General features: G+C 39.2%; 1 protein-coding gene across 1 annotated transcript; it reads left to right on the top strand.

Moving 5' to 3' along the window:
* The first annotated feature begins 853 nt into the window (after positions 1-853).
* Positions 854-22054, top strand: TSG101 (tumor susceptibility 101). The gene is made up of 10 exons (XM_027887912.1): positions 854-998; positions 4521-4605; positions 6466-6531; positions 7116-7279; positions 8629-8755; positions 11428-11494; positions 13211-13305; positions 18786-18988; positions 20418-20657; positions 21720-22054. Exons 1-10 carry the CDS (start codon positions 957-959, stop codon positions 21807-21809), a joined length of 1179 nt encoding a protein of 392 aa, XP_027743713.1. The 5' UTR covers positions 854-956; the 3' UTR covers positions 21810-22054.
* The last annotated feature ends 120 nt before the right edge of the window (positions 22055-22174 follow it).

The following is a 22174-nucleotide window of genomic DNA, read 5'->3' as shown; positions in this document are numbered from 1 at the left end:
GTCCTGGTTGTACCTCATCATCACATTGCAGGCAGAGACATGGGTTCCACTCCTGCTGTGTGCTGCTTAGGAACATCATTCCATGTTTATGCTTCAAGGGGTGGCCGGTTTTAACGAATGTATTTGAAGTACTGACGAAGCTTTCTAAGCAAATGCAGGGTCTGTGGCAGAACCAAAGATCTGTTCCTTTGTGCCTTCTGCTTACATCTCACAAAGAACCAGACTTGCAAGGAGTTCTGGGTGTATACTGATCTTAGAACTGAGATAAAAACAGAAAGAAAAAAAACCTTCAGTGATTCAGACTCTTTTTGTGGAAAACTCAAATCTCCTTTATTGTAGTGGTCGGTGATGGCACAAAATTAGTGGTGACTGCAAGTAACCAAATTTGCTGCTGTATTTTTTTAAAAAGCACTGAATGCAATGGCTGCACTTTGGGGTTTGGGTTATTTCCCGCTTACTTTGGAAAAAACACTACGAAATGAAGGTTTTACCTCGTTCTTCAAGGTGTCGCTTCTCATCTGTTAAGCATTTCTTTTCATGCGAACAGTCAGGGTGTTGTTTATTTATTTGTTTATTATTATTGTTGTTATTTAACAATTTTAACCTTAAAAAGCTGCCAGCCCTCACGGGTACGCTTCGTGCATTAACGCTCCCGATCTTGGCGTTGGCCTCTCGTTCCTCCAACCAAGAACCCAAGGGCCGCAGCTCCGTCGGCGCGGTGGGAAGTGGCGCTTGGCTTTATCAGAGGGGATGGGGGTGGGAATTAACTCCCAGAAGGGCTTTTTCCCGCTGGGGCGCTCCGTGCGGGCCGCGGGGCGGGGCCGCGCCGTGCCCGCCCCGTGAGGCGCCGCTGCCGGAAGCGGGCGCGCGGCCGCTTCCTGTGTTTATGTAGGGCCGGTCGGGCCGGCGGCTCCGGGAGCGGCTCCGGGAGCGGCACCGGCACAGCGGCGGCCGCCATGGCGGTGTCCGAGAGCCAGCTCAAGAAGATGCTCACCAAGGTGCTGCCGCGGCCGGACGGGCTCGGCGAGGAGCGGGAGGGAAGGAGCGGGAGCGGGGCCCAGGCTCCGGGGAGGCTGTGGATGGGGTTCAGGGAGGAATGGCGCGCCGATGCCAGGATAGCCCTGCGGGACTGCGGTGCTGGGCTGGGGCCCTGCCAGGCGCCGGCCGGGCTCGGAGCGCGGTGTGGGCCGTGGGGCTGTGCGGTGTCACTCGTGGAGGGGGAAGGCAGGGTCAGCATCGTCCCCCCGGGGCGGGCGGGTTTTGTGATCGCCGGTGTTCAAGGAAACGAGAACATCTTTTAGAAGGCAAATCATTAATCACATCGTGAATCATGCAGAGCTACGTGTGCCGCTCTTCGGGTGAAAACTGGGCTTTGTCCAGCGGCCTGACCCGAAAATCCCAAAGGCTGGACGCGTACGGGGAGTTATGGGTTGAAATTAAATCCCCCAAGGCTGAACACTTAGGGAGAGGCTATGGGTTTGTTTGGGGGGATTTTATAGCAACATTTAATCATTTTATTTGCCCAGTTTTTGAATGAAATACAGTAGTTGAGAATCTGATCAAAACAGAAGAAACGTTATTAAAGAGTCTTTCACCTGCATGGACTCATAAGCAGATTTTTTTTTTTTATCAGCTTGAAAATGAGTGTTGGATACTTAGTGTCAGCAAGTGAGATCATGCATGTATTTGGGTATACTTGTCTTTTGTAAATTAGTCCAATGTCCTCGTTCCCCCACACTTGCCCATTTTATACTCCCATCTAACTTTCTTTAGGTCAGTTCAAAGTGAAACGTGCTTGTTAGCTGATGAAAAATGAAGGTGCTGTTTCACTACCTTATATTTGTTGTTCTAAAATAATTACACTTTCTGTTCTACAGAGAAAAGTTCAATGATATTTCCCATATTGAATAGTTCAGTGTATGAGATAACAAAAGACCCCTAGTTTTGATGAATGTAAGCACTTAATTTAACTTCAGGTATTTACCTGCTGTGTGATCTTGAAAAGCTTCATCCTTCTGTGATCTGTTTCCTGATACACAAAATGAGGGGGATGCATTTACCATCTGAGAACGGAGGAGGATAAAAAAAGTCAGGAAACTAGGAATTCAAATTAATCAATTTTATTTTACCTTTGTAGTAATGACTAGGATCTTATATTTTCCAAAAACATTTTGACATTTCTGGGAAGCAGATCTAAATATGGGAATTAACAGCTCATGTAGCACTTAGTTTTGCTTGTGGTGGTAGCTGAAATCCTAAAAGTGTCTCTCTACTAAATAATTTTTCATCACTCTGAGTAAAAACTGTTTGCAACAATAGAATGTTCCTTCGTTTTAACAGACATATGAAAATACTTATTTAATGTTCAGGTGTTGGGCCTAATTTCTGAAAGCACCCCAGACAGATGAATTTGGGTTTTATCAGCCCTGTCAACCACTATGTACCAGACTCCCAGTGTGCCTGCTGAGCAGGCAGGTGGTGTTTTATCGATTTCTTGACTCAACTGATTTGAGACTCTTGGGCAAAAGTGGAGTTAAATCCTGGCTCTGCATTCTTCTCTACTGTGAGAGTGGTGAGGCACTGGAACAGATTGTCCAAAAAATTGTGACTGCCACATCCCTGGAAGTGTTCAAGGCCAGGTTGGATGGAGCTGTGAGCAACCTATCAGGTTGCCTATCAGGCAGGTGTCCCTGCCCGTGGCCAGGGGTTGGAACAAGATGATCTTAACCATCCATTACAGCCCAAACCATTGTGTGATTCTATGATCCTTGTGCTTATTAGGAGCTTCTGTTAGTGGAAACCACTTCTCTTTTAATAGTGACTATGCCAATCTTCTTCCAGGTATTTCCTATTTGTTCCTATGAAAAGACCCCTCTTTTAAAAGTGACAAGCTCTCATTTGTATTGTGGTGACACATTTGGTGCTGTGGGTATGTACTGCCATTCTCTGGCTGGCATACACGAATTTTCACAGACCTCTGTCCCCATGTTCCAGCAATGCCTGTTCTCCCTTCTGCCAGGCATTAGGGAAGGAGGGAGGAATGTGCTCATATGCTAGCAGAGTTGTCTTTCCTCTGTCAAGCCCTTCCTGCATGCTCCCAATCCTGCACCCGCTTCCCAAAGGAGGCTGAGATGCTTTGTTGCAGCCCTGCCATCAAAGCAGCACCCAGGGGCTGATTGACCTCTGTGCTGGTGCCTCCCTCCCTGCACACACAGGAATTCCTACTGGAAGGGTTACTCTGTCTCCCACAGACCAGCATCTCTGCAGAGAGACTGTGTGGCTGTTTTGCCTCTGGTCATTTTAGGCAGATAAGTCACAGCATCTCCCAAGGTGCTGGTGCTTTCTGCAGGCTGAGGTGGCATTATGGGAAGTGGCGTGGTGCCTTCAACTCTGCTCAGTAAATACGAGTGGTCGTGCCCAGGAGGAGCATCCCTGTCATCTCTGTAGGTAACAGGGAAGAAGAGTTAATTTCTAAGCTTCACAACTCATGAATGTTTGTCAGAGGCAAGGTGACCTTTAGCTGTGGCACCACAGTTTGCTCTTGGATAGTGTCTGAATTAATTTGTTTGGACGTTGTTAACATTTGAGAGCTTTGGATATCAGGCATTTCATTGTGCTAGGCCCTTTGTCTTCCTGAAGGGATGTCTGTGTTCCTTAAGACATCTGAAGATTGCAGGTATTTTAAATTGTATTACAGTGAAAACATTGTCAAGGGACCACATTGCTGGCTTTTCTTTTTAATAGTATTTATTGTGAGGAATGGCCACAAGGCTAAAAAGCTGCACCATGTGGTGAAACAACCTTTTGTTGCCAGGGAGCTCTGCTGTCTGGGGGTTATAGTTCTGAGACTGGTACATTCTGTGGCAGTGTATCTGTGGTTTACAGGTCCTCTGTGCTTTGAGCTCCTCCCTGCTCTTGACGAAAGGAAGGGAGTGAAATCAGTATTATTACTGGTAATACTGTGCCTTGATATGTGTGCTTTCTAGCCGATAAAACACATGAAAATACTAATCAATGATGGCTAAATACTGTGTTGCTTTGGAAAGACCTGTAAAAGATACCCGTGAGATTCAAAACCTAGATAGGTTTTTATCAGGACTGTTTAAAACATCACTATATTTTTCTGGAGATGCCTTATTTTTTTTTTTATCTCAAGATACACACATATCTCTCAGATCCTGCTGCTTATGGTAGAACGTGAAAGAAAATGGAGTAGCTTTTCCCAAATCACTTATGTACAGACGGTTATTTAAGAGTAAAAACATCTTAACACTTTGTTGAAGTTTGGTAAGTTTTATAGGCAATGTCCAGATAATAATGACAGTGACGAGTTAATAATGGCAATGCCAGTAATGGTGTTCAGTTAATGGACAAATGAATTCTTATTCCAAACTAAGAATGGAGGAGAATATCCACATATCAGTGTAAACTCTCATTGATGCAGTCTATTGGGTAAAATAAAATTAAATTACTCTGAAAATATAGTCTCTGAAGTAATTTCTGTCTCTTTTGTTTTTCAGTATAAGTATAGAGACCTAACTATACAGGAGACAACCAGTGTTATTACTCAATACAAGGACCTCAAACCTGTCATGGATTCATATGGTGAGTCTGTGGATGAGAAAATTTTTGTTATTGAATTGGTGATGACTTAGATGTATTTGTTAGTTTTTGTCGGGGGGAAAAGGAGGTTAAAACCAGAAAATAGAATTTGAGTTTCTCTTTTTGGTCTTCGACATCAATATTTCTTCAGAAACACTTATTTTCTAAAATAACTTTTCAGTATTTCTTAGTCTATCTAATGTGCCAAGAAGTGATGCATTTTTCACAGCTTAGCTTTTAATCGCTCAGTGATGTCATATCTGTTGGTGTCCTGAGATTGCTGGTATCTTACAAATTCAGCTGTGCTGCCATATAAAGATATTTTTAGAGTTCTGTTTGGAAAGAACTGCAAATCAATGAGAAAATGCTTCATTAAAAATAATTGTGGCAGTCCATAAGTGTGTGCAGAAAACACAGTCAATATAGAAAATTGTCATGAGGGTTTTGTCATGTAAATTCTTGGTGGCTGTCACTGTTTTTTAGCTATTTTAAAGGTTTTAAGTAAATTTAAATTTATTAAGTGAAGGTGGTGTCTGGGGTTAGCTTCATGAGGGCATGGTTTCACAGAGCACAGTGAAACAGAGCACAGAGCTCAGCACAGGTGCTGAGGTCAACCTCCTTATGATCACCCTTTTAAATTGTCACCTGTGGGATTCCTCTGTGAGTTACTCTGTATTACCAATACAACACCAGAGATTTTAAAGCCTTCTGCTTTTTAAATTGTGAATTTGAATTCAGAAATATTAAGAAGGGGTGTGGACGAGTAAAAGATAAATCAGTTCTAACTTGAATAGCTGCAAGCCAGCAGCTGTCACAGAAATAAAAATTCACAGTGACTGGAGAAACAAAACAAGAGGGAAAGGACTGTGGCTGGAATAGCTGCACAAGTCTGTCTGGGGATGGTGATCAGAATTCCAGATAGCTTTGAGCTGTAGCCATTTGTGTTACCTAAAGCTTTCTAAGCTGCCTGGAAGAGGCTAAGCACAGAATCGCTTACAGGTAATCCATATTATTTGTGGCAGTGACATAAGCGACAAGAAAATGGTTACATTGCTGTTGAATTCGTTTTCAACTTCATATTAATAATTAAATACATGCCCCCATCTAAGTCCCAACACGTTCTACCAGCCTTTGCAGAACTTTAGCACCACAGCAATTGTACACTGTAAGCTACGTTTGATGTATGACTAGAAACTTCTAGGTGAAATTAGGAAGACAAAAGCTTTCTCAGCAGAAGCTGGTTTATTCAGCCAAGAATAATGTATTGGATTAAAAGTGTGAGAAAACTAAATACAGCAACTCAGTAAATGTAGGTCAGGGTTCTTGTGTGGTTTGTGAACTAAAACAGATTTGGCAGTCAGTCAAGTGCTACTCATTTCTTCCTCTTCAGTGTGTTATTGTTTGGTTAAATTACCTTTACTGGCTCTGTAATAAATGCCTGTGGCCCAGTAATTTTCAGTATTCTTGCTGATTGTTTGGTGAAAGCATAAGAAATTCTTTACAGTCCTCAGATGACAGCTGTTTTCTGAAATTAGGTTTGAGTTCAGATTATCTTTGCAGCAATTTGCATGATTTGCAGTTTGTGAGGTTCCAACATGTTTTACTTGCTCTCTGAATGAGGAAACAGTTTTATTTGCAGTGAAGGTGGTTTGACAATATTTAGTCATTCATTTCTTTGAAATGTATTATTCATAAGAAGTTGCCTGACTGTAGACAGTCATTTGCTAGTCCATTAATGTGTAAGAGCAGAACCTTTCAAGCTGAGTTTATGTGTATGCAACTTTGCAAACTTATGCCAATAAATATAGGAGGTAAAACCTGAGTAGAGATTAACACAGCAAACGTGTGTTTGTTTCCTTTCAGTTTTTAACGATGGTTCGTCTAGGGAGTTGATGAGCCTCAGTGGAACCATTCCTGTGCCTTACAGAGGTATGCATTTATTATAATTATCATCACCCCCCCATTTTCCCAAGTTACATGAAAAATTATTTAGATTTGTCCTGGTTCAACTTCACTGCTTCGGTGATCACTGTTTTTCTGAAATCCTTTACTTGCCCAAAGCAAAGTATTTTAAACAAATAGTTCCCTATTTTTGCTGCAGGATAAATTTGAATGTTGAGCATTGCTTCTTCAGTCTTGTACAGCTCTGTAACATCTTTTTTCTTTCAATACTGCACATTTTTCAAGCTTGTCAATTGAATGAACAATAATGCAAACTATTTATTGCCGTAGCTAGTGATAATTCAGATTAGAATCTAGTAATGGTGCGTTGTAGAACAAATGAGATAATGTATTAGTTGTAAATGACAGTTGTAGATCACAGATTGTTCTGAAAATGTTGAGCTGGTGGCCATAATGTCAGCTATTCACTGAATGTTATTAGCAGATTTTGGCTTCAGCTTCTAACTGTGCAGTTGAGTTTGGGTTTAGGAGGTTTTTTTATACATCTGGATACAAGAGGATGGTTGAAGATTTGGAATAACTTTTAAAATCTTTCAAAATATCTTTTCTAGGTAACACATACAATATCCCAATTTGCCTGTGGCTGCTGGACACCTACCCTTTCAACCCCCCAATATGTTTTGTGAAACCCACTAGCTCTATGACAATAAAAACTGGGAAGCATGTCGATGCAAATGGAAAGATATACCTTCCTTATCTGCATGAGTGGAAATATGTAAGTATAGGGAACCTGAAATTCTCAAATTGTTCAGTTTTGCATTCCTTGAGATAGTTGTATCATTTTAAACAAAAAACATAATCCTTTTTATTTGAGATCTTAAACCATTTTTAAAATAAAAACAACTGCTTGTTATTTGTAATATCTTAAAGTTCAGGATGTTTCATTCTGTGTCCTTGTTAATTTAATGTAGTTGCAGCTTGCTTGATTAAACAGTGCAGCATAAAGGCATCCTTCTGTGGCAGAACACTGCTGTGAAGACTTGTAAGATAAGAACACTTACAGAAGGGAAATTATAAATTCTGTTAAACCATCTCTGTGCTGAATTTAATCTCTGTGACTAAAATGGGCTTGTACGAGCACTTGGACTTAATGTAGTCATTCTTGGGCCTTGAATATGTGAATGTATTTGTTTTTCCAATGAATAGAGGCATTGAGTAGTGCAGGACTCATTGAAGTTGTGACGAAAATGTGGACTTGTAAAGAATATAAACTGTGCTGACAAGGTTAGAAGAATAGTACAAGGTTCATAGTTCACAAAAAGTGAACAGAAATAAATTTATTAATGATGGGTGGTAGGTCAGCACTTGCATGATAATAGTGGAAAAAGGCTGCCCAGATCAGGATACAGATCTTCTACTAGCAAAAGGATCATCCAAGGTATAGGGGATACGGAATTCTTTCAGTCTGAGAACCTGGTAAAAATAAGTAAATGGATTATAGAGCTGAGAAAATTTGGAAATGGGACATTTAATATGGTACTACATTCATGATGCTTGTTCTTATTTTGGCAAAATGAAATCATGCCTATATTAAGTGTAGTTATAAACAGAAAAGCCTAGTTTAGTTGTATTTAAAGGAGGTTTGTGCCACTCCTTAGTGGGTTAGATTATTTTTTCCATTGAGGCATTCTGAACCAGAGAATAAGCTGTGGTATGTGAAATCTAAGTGTCTGAAAACTTAGTGATCTGCACTTTTTTCAAGTTGGAGAGTGAATTTAAAATTTTGAAATATTATTATAATCCCCCATTGGACAGTCATCTTCAGTCACTTATTGTCCTGCAGTTGACAGGGAACTGTATATTACCCAATTTATTCTGGGTGTGGATGTGGCTGCAGCTGTACTTTGCTATACTATTTTGAATACCATCTGGCTGGGCTTGGCATCTGTAAAAAAAATCCAGAAAGGAAGTTAAATATGCACATATATATATATATTTAAAAAAAAATTATAAACCCACAATAAAAGAAATGCTTTTGAGGGCTGATGGTATCCTGTTGTTGCTCTAGTCAGTCAAACTCTCTGTTAGAAAAATGAACAGCTTGTGATTTGCTTTCCCTCACAGCCCCAGTCAGATTTGCTAGAGCTGATTCAGGTCATGATTGTTGTGTTTGGAGAGGAACCTCCAGTCTTTTCTCGGCCCACTGCTTCGTCGAGCTACCCACCATACCAGGCTACAGGCCCTCCAACTAGTAAGTGCTCATGACTACTAATTTCTGCAAAGAATCGTATTAATATTCCACAGGGGTTGTTACCCTGCATAATTTTTCAACAAATTATGCATTTTACAGTAGAATGACTTTGTGTATTGCTGGCTGATGAATTAATCTGTGCTGTACTTGGCCTCGCTGGACTTGGTGATCTTAAAGGTCTTTTCCAACCTAAAAGATTCTGTGAGTCTAAGAACGTGTGTGGTTTTTAGATTTTTGGAAGGGAAAAACCAAGTTGGTATTAAAACCCAGACAAAACCCAAACACACACACAAACACCCCCTAAGCTTCTCAAAACAAGCAGTATCCTGACAATATTCTGAGGTAACCTTCAAAAGAGATTATTCAGATAACTGTATTTTAATTTTATTTGTTCTGATAATACACATACATCTTTAAAGTTTCCTGCAACCATTGATTTCATAAGCAAAAGCATGCTTATTGCATGTGTTTCCTATGCCCAGGCTCCTGCTTTGTGGGGTTTATTTTTATTTTCTAAAAAATGATGGCTGAAAGTGAAAAAAACTCTGCCTTGTGATTTTTTTTTTTTTTGTCTACTCTGTTGATTTGGTGCTCTGTCTTGGTACCCATTCTTTTTTCCTTGCAAAAATTCTCAAGACATTTTAAATCTCGTATTTATTTAAACTTGTGGAGGCATCTTGTTTTAAGGACTGGGGATAGGTGGGTGGGACAAAAAGGGGAAGGAGGAAACAGAAAATTGTAGAAATTCTCCCAAGAGAAGACTCTGCATAGAGTAGAGTAGACCTACTGAAGCCAAAGACTGGGGCAGGAGGGGAGGGGGTTCAGATTAGCTGGAGATTCTTTAATGATATTATAATATTCCTAATTTTAGCTTAATGGTAGAGTATTTGTATTTGGGGTTGTTTATTTTTGCTGTATTTTAAGGCTGTATACTTTTCTGCTGAAATATGGCTTTTACCTGATCGCAGAGTTACATATGAAGTGCTGAAGTGCTATTCACTTCCATTTCCAGCAGAAACCATTTTTAACAAGGTCTCAGGCTCTTAACCTGTGAGAAAAGGGGTAGCAAACATAAATGGGACCATTAGGAATAGTGGGATAAAGGCAGGTGTTTGGAGCTTTTTTGCTTGTCCGGCGCCAGCCTGCCTAAAAGAGTCGATTGTGTTGTCCTGATCTTCCAGGAACAGTGGGTGTCAGTGTAAGTGCAGTTTTAGTAGAGGCTGTGACTTGTGCTTTAAGGACAGACCATCAACTGGAACACTCTTGATTACTCTTGTAGCCACTCATAGCTGAAGTACTTTAAATTACTATTTTGAATTGAATTGAACCAAAGTACTATGAATTACTTCATAGCTGAAGTAATTCTAGTGGAAATGTTTCAGGGGTTTTAAATTGTTAATAGCTACTTAATTTTCCTAGTGTGGTCAGACTTTACTTATTTTACAGATGTTTAAGATTTGGGGTTTTTCAAGTTCTACAGACATTGTTTAAGAAGAAATTAAGGCCTTTTACAAAAACTGTAATAATTTGAAAGCATTCAAGAGTGAAAATAGCTTGGCTTTTAAAAAAAAAAACAAACCTATTTGGTGTAATATTTCTAAAATTGCTAGAAATGTGGAATAAGTATGTCCAAAACATAATTTCTGTCTTAAAATTGGGAAGACTGTTAAAGCCTAACACATTTATATGTGCTGGTAACAGATTTTTAAAGTATAACTTTTAAATAGCAGAAATTGCTGGGTAAGAACATGGTTGGATTGTTAAATGGTTAACCAGCTGTTTTGAAATCCAGCTACTCTGAAGGTACTTAAATTATGCACTCATTATTTAGTGGGTAAAGAACACTGGCTACATTAGAAAGGTTATTTTATTTTCTCAGCCACTATATAAAAAAGCTCCTCAGATGTGTCATCTTTAATACCATGACTTTTTAAGTTCCCTGGCTTCTCAGAGAGGTCATGGAGCCTCCCTCTCTGGAGACATTCAAAACCCACCTGTACATGTTCCTGTGTCACCTGCTGCAGGCAACCTTGGCAGCAGGGGTTGGAGTGGATGATCTCTCCAGAGGTCCCTTCCAACCCTAACAATTCTGTGGTTCTGGGAAATAACACTGTGAGAGGTGTCCTAGCTAGTTGTTCTAAGGAATGTCTGATTGAATTCAGTTACAGTTCTCACACTCTCCCTCCAAACAAAACTACTCTTGAAAATATTTTAATCACGTTTGATAGGCAGAGGTAGAATCTTCAGAAATGCAAAACTTGCCTCTCTGGTTTGTTAAAATGTGCTTGGTTACACAAAGGAAATTCTAACTGGTTAGTGCATGGGGGGAAGGTCTGCTGCAGTTTAGTCCTTTTTGTGTGTTTAGAGGGGGAGCAGCTGCCTTGGTCAGTGGATGTACCAAACACCTGCACGTTCGCCTCTTGCTGAGCTGCAGGAGAGCAGCAGGGAGAACACCTGGAAGTGTTGTGAAAAGGGGTGGTGGTAGGGGATGCAGGGTGTGTGTTTTTGAGGGGGTTTGGCCACGGAATGACTCCTCTTTACTCCTTTTTCACTGTGTTACACTGAATTCATTGTCCAATAAATTTTGAAAAGCATCTTGCTGCAGTTGATATATCATGGCATGTATTAAACTTCTGAAGTGTAAAAATGTGCAAAATTCTTGTTTTGTTTAGCTTCCTATGTGCCAGGAATTCCAGGTGGAATATCTCCCTATCCAGCAACAAACACTCCAAATCCTAGGTAAGAACCCCTTTAAACCAGCATCAACCATTTGCAAGGTAGGGAGTTTCATTGAATAGTATCTAGTCTTAGTTATATTTTCTTATGACATATTTGTTGTATAACTTTTCATGTTAGCAGGGCTTTTTAAAAGTGAAGGCTGAATTCTTTTCAGTTGCCAAAGTAAAACTGGAGGAAAGTTTCATTTTCTTAGTGTTGATTCAAATACAGTCTACTCAAGTTATAAATACATTTTGGAAATTCTTACCCAACTCCCAGCCTTTACCTTGCTTCGTGTATCAGATTAATTTTTATCAGGTTGATGTGTTTACACGACATAGAAAGAAATGAGCCTCTACAAGTTGGGGGGTTTTATTAGCATTGTTAATCTTGCTTGGGGTAATTAGTAAAATTGACCAAAACTTTTCTGGGTTAATGCAAACCTTGACTCCAGCATAAATGCGGGCTGAATGCAGGGCACTCCAAGCAAATTTGAAGGACACAAAATTACTTTTAAAAGCTTTTTATTAATGTAAATCAAGATTTTTGTCCTCTTAAGTATGTTATAGTTTGGAATAAAGCTTTTCCAGATAAGTTCCAGTTCTGACTTAGTAAACAGCAAGATGTTGATTGCTGCCTCCTAGTGTTTACCTACATTTTCTTTACACCATAATTAATTGTTTTATTATTATTATCCTTATGTCCTGAAGTTGTGTTAGGAGCATATGAAGACTTGAAGAGTTGTTGTAGTATATTGTTTCTTTTTTTTTTTTTACTTTTTCTTTCTTTTTATTAAAAACTTTTAAACCTCTGTAAGGATCGGGAAGAGGAAGAGTTATGTTTTAAGAGGCTAAAAGCGGGGATTTTTATAAGTTCTTATGGCATGTTTTTGTCCTCCTACATACAGTTATTTAAAGTGCACCTAATGTTTGTTACAAAAGTGATGAATAGAAAACCTAATTTTAAAATAATTTATGAATGAACAGAAAGGTTTGAGACCTGTTAAGTTTGCAGTTACTTGGAGAGAGACAGAGTATGCTTATTCTATATTTTACATGTTTTCTTGGATCATATCTTCAGTTGATACTCTGCTGCATGCAGATGTCTGTCAGTCTGGCACTGACTACTCTGAGTCCTTTTTTCAGTTATAGTGCATGTATTTTAGAAAGGTGTTCTAAACTGTCATGTTTAGAACATCTCACAATTGTTTCAGTGAAAAAATTAATACTTTTGCTTTTCTAGATCCTTCAGAGCAGGTTTCTGGAGGAGTTTTGTTTCACCTCACAACCATATTTGGCACCACATTTTTAGGTTTATGTACAGCAGCTCAGCAGTCATTGTGCTAACTATTCTTATGAAAAATTATTAAATTGTCATTGCTGTTTGTGAGTTTGTAGCTGGAATAATTTCTTGTGAATACTTGTGGGGTTTCATATAGCAAGATTAAGAAATTGAACAAAATTTGTAATTTGTAGTAATGTAAAGGCAATAACTAGATAAAGTTTCAGATAAAGTTTCAGAGAAAATGGTATCTGAAATCATATCAGAAATATATATTGTGAAAGATGTCTTAGCTTCTGGAAAAGTGAACTGAAAAAGAGAAAAAATATAACTTGGTCTCCAATTTAAACATTTCATTATATGAAGAAATGTTTAACGCGGTGACATAAAGGTAATATGCATGGATGATGTTTTCCAAATAGTTATGTAACATTAGCATATCTTTCTTTGTTGAAGTGGCTTCCCAAGCTATCCTTACCCAGGTGGTGTTCCATTTCCAGCAACCACTAGTGTTCAGTACTACCCTTCTCCGCCTCCTGTGACCACTGTTGGTGAGTACCTTGGAAGGGATTTCTCTGAAGTGAAGCTTTCCTCTGTAACTGATACGTAAAGAAACAAAATGGAAGAGGAATCAGTTGTTCTTATTCTGAGCTTCCAAAGTATTAATCTTTAATTAAAGAAAATTACTCAAAGGAAGAATAAAATACACTGGGTGTCTTCTTTCCCGTATTTTATTCACTCAGGAATTTGGTAAATTCTTGGGTTTGTGCAATACATTGTGTGTGCTCTATGAATATTTTGAAGAACGCTGGATGTAACTACATGTGTTTTTTCTCACCCTTTAACTGTAGGTGACTTTTGATTGTCTGCGTTGCTCTGTTTGTGGTTTAGAAAAAGACTTTTGTCATCATTTAAACATCTCCTGGACTTGCTTTATTAACTCTTTCTTTATACTTCCTGTACTCCAGAAGTAATAGCTGTGTTTGGAATGAGCTTCCTTTTTACTGAGTTTCTTCTCCAACCTCTTCCCTGTTGCTTCTTATTGGTCCCTACTTGTCACTTCCTCCTTTCTTCCCTTCAGCAGCAGGATTTAGAGTATTACTGACTTGTGTCTTTTCCCTGTCTGCTGCTCTGTAGCCCTTTGCTGACAAAATACAAGCTTTGTTTCCATCAGTGTGTGTGTGTGTAGGAGACTGGAAATCAGTGCTAAATATAATCTAGTTAAGTAGGAAGTTGGTGCAGCATCTTTGCAGTTGGTTGATAATCCTTTTGGCACAGTTAAAAGGTGATGATGTTCACATTATCAGTCCATTGTAGTCTATTTTCCACCATAATTTAAAAGTGCATCTGTAGATTCTTCATTTAATATGTGACACCTCCCAGTTATTTATAGAATGACCTGGATTAGAATCATAGAATGCTTCTTCTCTCCAGAACTCTGTATTTTGAGATTTTCCTTCACACACATGGATACAAAGCAAGTTCACAGCTTGGCAAGAGAAGAAAGGTGCTTCTACTTTACTCTTAGTAAAATATCTGAGGAGTTATTTTATTACAGAATTTGGAAACAACAGTAGCTTGGATGTTTTATTCTTCTTGTGCCTGATCCCATCTTTTGTGTCCAAGTTTTTTCTGTCCAGGCCTTCTGAATTAAAAAAGGCTTTCTTGAACCTTCTTGGCTGCCTCAGTGGTCCCCTACACTGAGGTGATGTGTGTGTGCCACGCACACTGCAGGAAAGCTGCTGTCCCAGAAAAGTGCCTCAAACAGTGCTCAGTGTGATGGGGCTGCAGTTGGATCCTGGAAGAATGAATGGTCTCCCCTGCTCTCATGTAGGGAGCTGGTAACCTTCCTAGGGAATGCTGGCTTTCTGCACTGTCTTTCTCAAACAAAGCCAGCTTTGTTTTTATATAGTAGAGAGTTCTATTTAATTTCTTTCCCTCATTTTTGTCCCCACTGAAGAGGAACAGAGGTGGAATATCTGCCAGAGGCTCTTCAACTCCTGAGTTAGATCATCTGAGACTGTGTTGTAATGCCAGGTTTCACAGTGGCAATCTAACATTGGACTGATTCATTTGATGCAGCTTGGTTAAAGTCCTACACCTGTTATACCTGGTTTATCTCTTGTGCCAAATGAAATGTAAACATATCTCTTTAATCATCCGTTATATATACAATACTGTGGGTGGGTTTTGTTGGTGTGTATATTTTGTTGGAGTTTTTTGACAACACCGTATTTTTTTTCCTTTCAACTGGAAATGTTTATTTCCTGTGGAGTTTGTTTGTCTGGGGTTTATTGTGATGGTTTATTTAGGAGCATATCAGGTGCTACAACTTCAGAGTTTTGTGGGCAGGTGGTGGTGGTGTTTCCTGTAGTGAGCTTAGTTTCAGTTGAATGAAAATGCTCCTTCAGAGTAACTTAAATTTTTAATAATTGCTGTTTTTTTTAAATAGTCCTTCAGGCTTTTTCTTTCTGTTCGATCATCTGCCATTAATTACCTTTCTGATGCAGTTCCTAGTTTGATGATTCTGTAAGGTTACTTCTGAAACCAGACTCTCCCTGGTAAAGGGTAAAGGTCTCAAGTGCTCTGTGGATTTAATGACCATGTGCCATAAAATCTACCCCAGGCTGGGCTAATTATGGAAGTGACAGAAAATGCTACAGGTTCATGCTCTTTAAGAAGATACATAAAATCTAACTGAGCTGTATAAAGTAATGCTTTATATGTTCAAAGACCTCTTTCCTGTCTGTTGGCATTTCTGTGTGAACCTTCATTGTGTTATGTGTATTGTGATTTCATTTTTTCTGTCCTACTTTACTGTTAAAGTGAGCCTTGTATAAAATCTCCCTGAGTGAGGGATATCAGGGAAAAAGAAAGTAAACGTCAGTTCTATTGATGTTGGTTCTGGCAGATTCCGACTTTATGTTAGAGAATAATTCACTATGTAAAGTAAATAGTAGCTGAAATCATGCTAATGTTGTTTTTGAAGGGAAGTCAGGCCTTTTTGATTTGGAAGAATTGTCTGCCTAAAACAGAAAGTCCTAAACTCCTTGTCCTAGATAATTTCACTCACTCGGTCTAGGTTTTACTTCTCAGTGTAGAAAGTGCTGTTCTTTCTCCTTTTCATAAGGAGCAGCGTTGCTGGATTTGTAGATTTGTTTATACGGTGCTGTTTGACAACTTTTATTGCTGTCTAAATAGAAGTTCAAATATTGCAAATTACCTCGTTGACTGGCAACAAGGTGAATTGTTCAGGCCATAACTGTAAATCAGATCAAGTGTTGGGACATTCATATTTTTTAAGGCTGCCTTTGTACCATTTGATTAATAATCTAATCTCTTTATTTTTCTATAGTAATTAGTTTATTTTTTAAGAAAATTGCACATATGCTGTTGCAACTTAAAAGTAAAGTGCTCATGTTAGTACTGATCAAAATCTCTCTGTTCTTAATTTTAGAAGGCTTTGGTGGATTAGTAAGCATGATGTGCATCTTCCCATAGTTCCTGTCATATTTGCATAGCTTTATTTTTCTGCATATCTGGCTTGGTGTAGGTTTTGTGGACAGGAGCAGAATAAAAAGAGTAGGGAAGAGATACAAATTTATGCAGTCTTGTTTTGTTAGCAGAAGTCCAAAAAATCCTCAGGATTTTTTAAGGGTTCAGAGATGTGTAGTCCTGCCAACAGCAGTTTGCATTGGTTAGTATAACAATACCAAGACACTCCAAATAACAAATTTTTTTTATATTATGTTGATACCTTAACAGAAAATTATTAATCTTTCCATTCAGATAATAGTTTCTAAAGGCAGAGTTAAGATTTTTAAACTGCTCTGGATTGTTGCTGATTCTCAGGAAGATATCCAGCCTACCCCAAAACACTGTAATGATGAACTGCCGCTAAAGAGCCCACCTTTTTCTTGAATAACTAGTGAAATTATTGTAATCTTGTTTCTAGCTAATAGTAGTTCAGTTAGAGTACTGTCAGTAACATATTCAAAAATATATTTATCACTGGTGACTTAAGTGCGATTTCGTCTAAAAGTGCCAGTCTTTGATCTATTTTGTCTAAATGGCAAAACCAATGTATGCTTTGTGTTGCTTATTTGCTTTTGTCTTTTTCTGAAAACCCGTGATTATTATGAAAGGTGGTTTAATTGGATTTCAGCTGACTTGAGACACTTTTCTGAACTGCTGGGAAGAAAACCAAAAGATAGGCTGAAGATTTTTGTCTTCAACTATACAAGATTTATGTGAGCCACGATGAATATTTTTTCACTTTGTCATTCTTTGAAACCTGGGGTGCAGGGAAACATGATGTACTTAATGCTGTAACAGCTTCAGGGGTTTGATAGCTGTGTCTCTGTATAAGAAGATACCCTGGTAAAAATTCTTTTTGTGGATTCTCTTTGCAGTTATAGAGCTTCGAATCTCTCTGCATTTCGTTCGTAAGAGTTGTAAAGTTTAGGCACAAAAGCTGCTACTCCAGTTTTCCCCACAGAGGAATGGTTGATGTGGTTTGTGATAAATAGCACCAGTAGCCACTTTACATTCTCTAGAGCACTCTGAGATTCCTGGTCTGCAGATATATTGCACTTTCTGTGACAGACACAGAGCACCTAACTTTCTATTTAAGAAGGTGTTAGTGACACACTCTTGAAGTTATCCTTGAAAGGCTGATTTGCAAAAGGAATATTCAGTTCTCCTAACCCCTTTCTTGCCCACAGGGGTGCACTGTTCTTGAACTTGGAGGAAGTGATCCTTGAATCCAGCTCTCTTGGACCCCTCTTTCCTCTAGCGTACATTCCAATGGAATTCTTCCAAGAAGGTGCCTGAAGAGGCCAAAGTTAGCTCTCTTGAAGTCCAGGATTGTGATCTTATTCATTGCCTTGCTGTCTCCTTGCAGGAAAACTCTGTGGTCATGGTCACTGTAGCTGAGGCTGCCCCAACCTTCACATCTCCAACCAGACCTTCCTTGTTAGTTAAATAAGGTCCCAGCACACCTTTCCTCTCTATCAGAAAGTTATTGTCAACATTTTCCAGGAGCCTCCTGGACTGTGTGTGCCCAGCTGTGTTGTCCCTCCAGCAGATGTCAGGGTGGTTGTAGTTCTCCATGAGAACCAAGGCCTGGGACTGTGAGGCTGCTTCCAGTTGTCTGTAAAAGGCCTCATCTTCTTCCTCTGCAACAATGTCACCCTTGCCTAGTCTGCCCTTTAATCCTAAACCATAAACCCTCAGCTCACCACCCTCCCAGAGACAGAGCATGTAGCCATTCCTTTTAGCATTCCAGTCATTCAAGCTATCCCACCATGTCTCTGTAATTGCAGTGAGACCAAAGCCTTGCAACTGCACACAGATCTCCAAATCCTCCTGTTTGTTTCCCATACTGCCTATATTGGTGTACAGGCCCTGCAGTGAGGTATTCAAGGATGTCTGTTTTCCAGGAGGGATGCAAGAGGATAACCCATAATCACTTTCTGGGCTGCATTCCCTTCCCCACTTGGGCTGCAGAGGTGGTCTCTATAACTCTCTGTCTATCCTAGTTTAAAGCTCTCTTTAGCAGGCTAGATAATCCTAAAAAAATAATTTAAAAAAACAAAACAAAAAAACCAGTAATACCTATAGGCAAATTCACTGTCTCAAGCCAGCTGCTCCATTAATTGTAGTTGAATACATCTGTCCATTAACTCTTATTCTTCTTCAAAAGGACTCAGACGAATAACATTTATAGACTTCGGAGGAAATGGCCAGCTCATTTTTAAATTAAAGGATGTGGGAATACTAAACTGAATGAATGGATGTGTACTCTGAAATTTACTTGTGTCTCTTAAATTTACTTCTGTTTATCTGAATGTATTCTATCTCACTGTGGTTTCTTCACCGCTTCTGAAAATTGTTAGGGAAAGCAGAAAAATTTTACTGTCTTGTGTTGCTGAAATACAGCAGCAAGTTGGCCACTTCTTATTCCAACTGACTTTATGCTGAAGCCACTGCAGCACAGTTAGTCTTATGCCTGTGAAATTTTCTTGGGCAGGACCCAGCAGAGATGGAACCATCAGTGAGGACACCATTCGAGCCTCCCTTATTTCGGCAGTCAGTGACAAACTGAGATGGCGGATGAAAGAAGAGATGGATCGTGCACAAGCTGAACTCAATGCCTTGAAAAGGACAGAAGAGGACCTGAAGAAAGGGCACCAGAAACTGGAAGAGATGGTAACGCGCCTGGATCAAGAAGTGGTAAGCTGAGATGGACCACTGCTCCTACCTGAGCGTTCCTAGTAGTGAACAGAAGCTTGTAATTAATTAATTATTAAGCATGATAGAAATAGCAAAGTTTCCAGTGCATCTGTTTTTTCTTTCAGAGATGGGGTGCATGTGCTCAGACTGAAGCAAGTCAGAAATAGCAGTGACCATAAGATGCAGTGTCCTGATGGTTTATTACAAATGTCACTGCTTGGCAGTAGAGGAACAGTATAATTTTCCCCCAGCTTTCCTGACAGCTGTTAGTGGTGTGAGATTATGTCATATTTGGGTATCAGTTTCTTGATAATAGTATGCAACAGCAGCACTGGAGAACATGCCTGTGTCTTAGTGCAGAGAACACTGATTTTGATCACAACCTCCTTGTATAACTTGCAGACCTTTCCTTTCCCTACTCACAGTTGGTGAGTAGGTTTTTCATTAAGGCATCTTCTGCTTAGCCTGTCTGCTCCTTGCATTAGTGCTCGGCAGTAAGATTTTGGGATTGATTTTTTAGTTTCTGAACGAGCTCAGTGTTCAGATGTGGTTTAAAAATAATTAGAAATTATTAATCAGGACTAGAGAACAGTAGATACCGTTATGTCACCAAGTGAATCTGTGATGTGCCCACTTTAAATGTAGCGTGTAGTTCTAGTCTTTCCTATCTTGGAAGGAGAGGACATAAGAGAACTGCAGATGTTTGATGCAAAGGCAAAAAGGATGATCCAGCAGTATCAGACAACTTCCATATAGAACATGACTAAGTGTGCTAGGACTGAAGTCTGAAAAAAAAGACAGTGGGGGCAGAAAGAGTGGAATATGGTCGTAGTCTGCATGGTTTTGAGTGATATGAGGAGAAGCACAGTGGTGTACAGTCTGTGCCAGCAGGGCATGAAAAATAGCAGGGTAAATTCAAGAGTAGCAGAAGGAGGTACATCTCACACAGATGGAGGTAAATTATCGTTCCCTTTAGTGGGCAAAGCCAACACATTTTATGTCCTGTTAAGTACAGTTAAGTATTTGATCCGTGCTTAACAAGCTTGTAAAAGAGCTTACTTCAGGAGACAGCACATTCCAAAGAAAATACCGTGGCTTTGCTTTTGTTATCTTTAGCTAGTTTAAATGGTTATCTTTCCTTATGTGGCAACTTGAAAATACTTGAGAAGACTGTTAGCATGCCTTCTCTACAGTTATAAATTGGTAATGGATTGACATTATCTAAACCAGATGTTACTTTTTTAAAAGGAAAGAATCTGAAATGCATACACTGATAGCTCTTTCTTTGGTAAAAATCATAATAGATAGAAGCAAAGAAGTAAAGAATCAACTGGTATGTCTAAAAATCTTTTATCTAGACAATTGTATCACAAGAAGACATTCAGCTCTCGAGACCTAAGAAGTAAATAAACATCTTAATTGTTTTTAGGCTGAAGTTGACAAGAACATTGAACTTCTCAAAAAGAAGGATGAGGAGCTCAGTTCTGCCTTAGAGAAAATGGAAAGTCAGTCAGAAAATAATGACATAGATGAAGTTATTATTCCTACAGCACCACTTTACAAGCAGATCCTGAACTTATATGCAGAGGAAAATGCAATTGAAGACACCATCTTCTACCTAGGGGAAGCACTGAGACGTGGAGTGATAGATTTGGATGTCTTTTTAAAGGTAAGTTTCTTGGGATGTTTTTAAGATGTGCATTTTAAATGCGTTTACTTTGAGCTCTTTTGTTCAGCTTATCAGTGTTTGTGATTTCTTCACTGAAGAGGATTGTGTAGGAACATGAATACTTACATGTTGAAGCAGAAGTTTTAGAAAGGAATTTCAGAATTAAGATAAAAGACCAGTTTTATAAGCGTTATAGATATGAAGTCATTTAAGGGTGACTGGAGTATTCAGACAGCTTTTCACTTGCAGTCTATGGATGCCTCTGCTGAGGCAGCTGGTGAAGTGTTAGAATGCTAGGAAATTAATCAAAAAAACCCAAGCTAATTTTTCATCTCTAGCAGAGACCTTCTTAGACAGTTTGTTCCCTTTCTTTGCTGTCTTTAATGCTGAAAGTTGATAATCTCTTATCTAAAAACCTTCCTTTATTTTGTACTTGTGTGCGTGGTGATAGCACATGAAACAGATCTGTTGTTATTTTGAAAATATTAAAACCACTTTTTAACGTGGAATAAAACGACACAAAATATGTATGTCGGTAACTAGTGTTGCCATTGGATCTTGAAAGATTAGTCTGTACTGGGGCCACTGGCTAGCCAGAGTTACCAGTCCTTCCTTTTTTCTAACAATTGAGGTTCCCCCCCAAGGTACCACTTAGGCTTTGCTTCCAACAGCCACTACACTGCACTACATAGAGACATATTTCCTTCTGATATGGCTTGTTAGTTCTGTTTAACTCCTGTTAGAACTGTTCTCTGCCCCATGGGAAGTGCATTAGTCTGATTTCGCCCTGGAGTACATACTGCTGCTTTGATAAGAATATGTGTGGAGTTAGTAATTAAAATCACAAAAAATATACTGTAGTGATTGTATTTAGTAGCCACTTGCCAGTCATTTTAAGCCAAGAAAATGCCACTTAGTAGAATAATGCATTTAGGGTTTCCAAAAAACATTGTGTTTGGTTCATAGAATATTTTGGGCTTTGGAAATTTGTATTGCAATATAATTAAGTTTGTATCAAAACTTTCCCAAATAGCCAGCTGTTCTTACTCTTTCTTTCTGCAGCATGTACGTCTTCTGTCTCGCAAGCAGTTCCAGCTGAGAGCACTAATGCAGAAAGCAAGGAAGACTGCTGGACTCAGTGATCTCTACTAAATTCTCAGACTTTACCTGGGAAGTTAGATTTCCTTATGAAGCAGCCATTTTCTTGATATTTCTCTTAATCAGTAGGTGCCCAGAATAAGTTATTACATCATTCAAGTGTAAGATATTTTGAATCAATAATATATTTTCTTTTTGGTAAAGACTAGCTTTTATTAATGCACTTTCTATCTCCTGTAATCTTTGTGCTGGTGGACTTAACGCTGAATAAAACTTGTTGCATATTTTCTTCCTCTACAGAACGGTGTACGATGTGCTTCCTTTACAGGCAGGGCCTGGCTTATGCAGTGGCAGCTTAAACATATTTTCACTTCACTTTTGAGGTTGGGAAGATGTTTCTGTTGTCCCAAATTGGACAA

The sequence above is a fragment of the Empidonax traillii genome, unplaced genomic scaffold (assembly GCF_003031625.1).
Source record: "Empidonax traillii isolate 1590-97213 ecotype Southwest subspecies unplaced genomic scaffold, ASM303162v1 scaffold224:size737649, whole genome shotgun sequence".
NCBI lineage: Eukaryota > Metazoa > Chordata > Aves > Passeriformes > Tyrannidae > Empidonax > Empidonax traillii.
This window is presented reverse-complemented; position numbering and strand designations above follow the sequence as displayed.